At 27.1% G+C, this 4,232-nt stretch overlaps 1 protein-coding gene across 2 annotated transcripts; it reads left to right on the top strand.

Annotated features, from left to right (window-relative positions):
• The first annotated feature begins 531 nt into the window (after nt 1-531).
• On the top strand, nt 532-3,571 carry LOC123268459 (calcium and integrin-binding protein 1-like). 2 transcript variants are annotated; one of them, XR_006510238.1, is made up of 6 exons: nt 532-858; nt 1,161-1,195; nt 1,265-1,512; nt 1,589-1,787; nt 2,488-2,989; nt 3,064-3,571. XR_006510238.1 is itself a non-coding variant. In XM_044733523.1 (5 exons), exons 1-5 carry the CDS (start codon nt 808-810, stop codon nt 2,507-2,509), a joined length of 555 nt encoding a protein of 184 aa, XP_044589458.1. In that variant the 5' UTR covers nt 532-807; the 3' UTR covers nt 2,510-3,571. The 2 variants fall into 2 exon arrangements, 1 of the variants encoding a protein (XP_044589458.1); XM_044733523.1 differs by having other exon boundaries at nt 2,488-3,571.
• Nucleotides 3,572-4,232: the final 661 nt, after the last annotated feature.

Here is a 4,232-nt window from a genome sequence, read left to right on the forward strand (position 1 = left end):
ATAATAATTATTAATTATTTTAACTTAATTTTGCTTAACTACAATATTATATAAAGTTAGATTTTAACAGTAAATGTTATTTAACAATCTTATTTTTGTTTAGTTACATATGGTTTTGTATTATTCTTTGTTACTTTAGAACAAGAGTCTATTGAATTTCACACGTGTCTTTTACGACTTTTCCTCATAGGGTTTTAAGTTCCATGTGGCGAGAAATAGTCCTTGAATTATTCAAGTACTTTTTATGGGTTCTGAGAATTCGGTTACAATGTCCTTTTGTACCGAAATATGTTTTTTTATTTTATTTTCTTTTGTAAATAAAACAGAGTTAACTAAAAGATGTTTATTACAACTGGTAAGAGTAAAAGCATTAAACAAATGATTTGAATATTTACTTCGAATATAAAATTTAACTAATTTTAATCATTTAATATTTATTAATTTAAATATTTCATTTGAATTCGCGCTCTCATAATAGATAGCGCTCTAATAACAGGTAGCGTCACCTGCTGGATGCACTAGGTGCATTACAACTTACACTAAAAGAAAACTTTGGATAGAACGGAGCAGGAGGGAGATTCTCAGTGTCAGATATAAATTGTCAGATAATGACATGTTGTTGTCAAGTGCTCTATAAATCATTTTACATGTGTCATAACATAAAATAAAAACAATTGACCAAATATTTAAGCAATAATTAAATAAGAATATACGTAACAAAGCTATGACACTTTAACTTTAACTTCGATATTGTTTAGTCAAGATAATAAGGTTGACATTACTCAGGATCAAATATAGTCAAAAAACATGGGAGCAAGTAAAAGTCAATTTTCTGAAGAAGAATTACAAGATTATCAGGTGAATTAATATTAATTATTTATATTTTAAGTGTAAGAAAGTTTAAGTAGGTTCTACAATTCTATCAAAACAAAAAATGAAAGTAATTTATACCACTCAAGTACAGAATAGAGACATTTTCATCTCATATAATTTTTATTATCGTTCAGGAATTTAATAAATTGGTCTGATTTATTTATTGATTTTTTTTTATAGCTATTACAATATTATTCCAGATAATAAGGAATTTTATTTATAATTAATATAATAATTCGTCTTATATCTTAAATATTTTTCCTAAATGAAGTCTTCTTTGTTTCTAGGATCTGACATATTTTACGAAAAAGGAAGTTTTATAGTAAGTATTCTGTTATTATAAACTTTTTTTTTTTAATAAGAACTAAATTTTAATAAAATTTGCTTCAAGTGCTCATCAAAAATTCAAAGCTCTTGCACCGGAAAAAGTTGGTCACAATAGAAACGCGAAGTTACCTATGTCAAAAATTCTCAGATATTCTGAATTACGTGTAAATCCATTTGGAGACCGAATTTGTAAAGTTTTCAGCTCAAGCCAAGATGGCGATTGCACTTTTGAAGATTTTTTAGATATGATGTCAGTATTTAGCGATGCTGCTCCAAAAGCAGTCAAAGCAGAGCATGCCTTTCGTATTTTTGGTAAATATAAAATAGATTCTATAATTTCAGTTTAACTTCACAATTTTATTATTATTATTTTTTCTGAAACTTCTAGACTTTGATGGAGATGATATGCTAGGAATGGGTGATTTACGACAAGTAATTGATAGATTAACAGCTCCACAAAGATTGAGTGAAAATGACATGCAGCGTCTGCTTCAATACCTATTAGATGAAGCTGATCTTGACGATGATGGTGCTTTAAGCTTTGCTGAATTTGAACACATCATTGAAAAAAGCAGTGATTTTTCGAAGTAAATTTTATTATTTATATTTTATTAGTTAACATCAGGCTTGACGATTCTTTGAAAGTGGTGACCACAATATTTTGACCATAAAATCAACGATTAAATTTTTTTCCGACACTTACTTATTTTTATCTAACACCATGAAAAATTAAATAATAAAAAAAAAATTAATAATGTCAACTTTTCAATTAAAAAAAAAAATAGCTTTCGTAAAAATTGTAAAAGTTGACATAAAATTTTACGTCTGTAAAGCTAGCATTGACCATCAGTATCTTGATCATTATTCAAGCAACAAAGTTTAATTGTGTTGTTAAATTTGTTGCTAAATAGTTGTTTGTAATTAGAATTTTTTTGCTTTATTAGATTCCGAACAAGAATTAATAATGTCCGTTGATGCTGGATTATCAATGCTAACTTTGTCCTGCTTGAAAGTATTTTTTTCTTTTTTAAAATTGTTTACATATGTGGAGTAAAAAAGAAAATAGCAGAAATCCCTGCACTTATTTAGATAAATTTTATTAAAGTTTTTTGTGGTTTTTGTTTTAAATGCGTCGTCAAAACAATAAAAAAAAAATATATAAAAATGTCTACTTTACGATTTACGGTCAAAAATAGGATCGGATCATACCCACTTCCAAATAATTACTCCAGGCTTTTATTTTATTACGCTTTTAATTATTAAAATCAATATTTTTTTATTTTTCAGAACCTTTAGGATTAATCTTTGAGACAAAAATTTTTAAACATACTTCGAGGATGACAGAAAATGTATATAGAATGATAAATATTATAATTTATCATAATCCGCAGTTAATTTTAGCTTTCTCAATGAACATATTCGATAATTCTAGAATATACTCGAATAAGACTGATCGATTATTTTTATTTATTTTTTTCAACTTTATTCATTTTCTCTTAAAATGGTTTATTTAAATATGCTTGTGTTTTCTTTTTTTTCGTCAAAAAAAAAAATTACACTATATTTTGGTACAGTTCAGGTACAAAGCATTCTGTGTACACTCAGTCTAATTTAATACAGAGCACCGTCTCTAAAAAAATCCTAGTTTTGTCTCGGATTTTCTAGGTCACTCACAAAACCAAGAAAAAACAACCTGCGACATCACAAAGAGGGTACACCAATAATTTGCTAAGTTATAGCTATACTTCATCTATTTACAATTCATATAACACACATATTTCGTAAAAAAGTGAGTTTGTTCATAAAAATGATAAACTATTAATAATAAATTACTCATTAAATAAAATCTTAAATATTTCATAGCATAACCTACTGTAATGAGATGTAGGTTTGGAGACACGAATCTTGGAAATTTTATTTCTTGTAAGCATACGTTGAATATTTTTTAAATTTATTTATATCAATAAAAATGATTTTTCATTGTTAATTTAATAAAATTGAATTTTAAAAAATATCCTCAATCTATTTTAATTTCATAAAAAACTAAAGAAAAAAAGAACGTTCGAGGTAATTGTCTAAAGGATGGAAAGACGGGTTAATACATTCCTATGAAAATACGAATTTATTTTGTACAATTTTTTCGCAATCGTCTTTGCATTAGATATATATTTTTGCAAAGTGTTAGTTCCCTTACTTATGTATATGTATTGACGTCCCCTCCTATTCCGACCTTACCTGTTGTTCTTCTTTAAACTGAATTTTCATAACAACAAAGGCTACGAAGACTGGCATTGTAGATTGTCTGTTTATTTATTAATTTATTGATAATAGATGCCAAGGCACAGGCCGAATAGCAAGGTATTTTAAATTACAAAAGAAATTTGTATGATTATAAGTATACATAATAGTATTACAATGATTACTTGTAATAGTATAAAAATATTGAAAAGGTACAAGATTAATGTTAACAAGGTAATTGATTTTAAAATTTGATTAATAAGATTGATTTGAATTGAACTATATCGCTAACTTAATAAGATTAAATTACATGTCTTGCACATTTATAACAAACACGTCGAATCGATATTAGAGATCAATTGATAATAAATATTCAAACATGTTTTTTTTAAATACCTCTAGGGAACTCGCATCTAATACATCTACTGGTAGCTTCTTCCAAAGACGTATTGCTAATATAAAAAAAGAATGCTCAAGATATGATGTTGCGAAATTTACTTCTATAAATAATTCTCTTAAATAACTGGGCTTACCAATAGATAACAATTTATAAAAATGTGTAGCTAGAAAAAAATGCTTCTAGATTTAACTGACAGCCATTTTAATTCTTCCCTGGCGGATCTGAAATACTGTAGAATTACGGTAAAAATACGGTCGATAAACCGTATGGCCACCGTAGATTACAGTAACATTCTACTTGCACGGTAGAAACCGTAAAACACCGTAACGTACAGTAAAGAACGGTGAAAATACGGTATATAACGGTAAAATTACGGTACAATCACGGTAGTGTT

This window comes from Cotesia glomerata, linkage group LG7 (genome assembly GCF_020080835.1).
Source record: "Cotesia glomerata isolate CgM1 linkage group LG7, MPM_Cglom_v2.3, whole genome shotgun sequence".
Taxonomy (NCBI): domain Eukaryota; kingdom Metazoa; phylum Arthropoda; class Insecta; order Hymenoptera; family Braconidae; genus Cotesia; species Cotesia glomerata.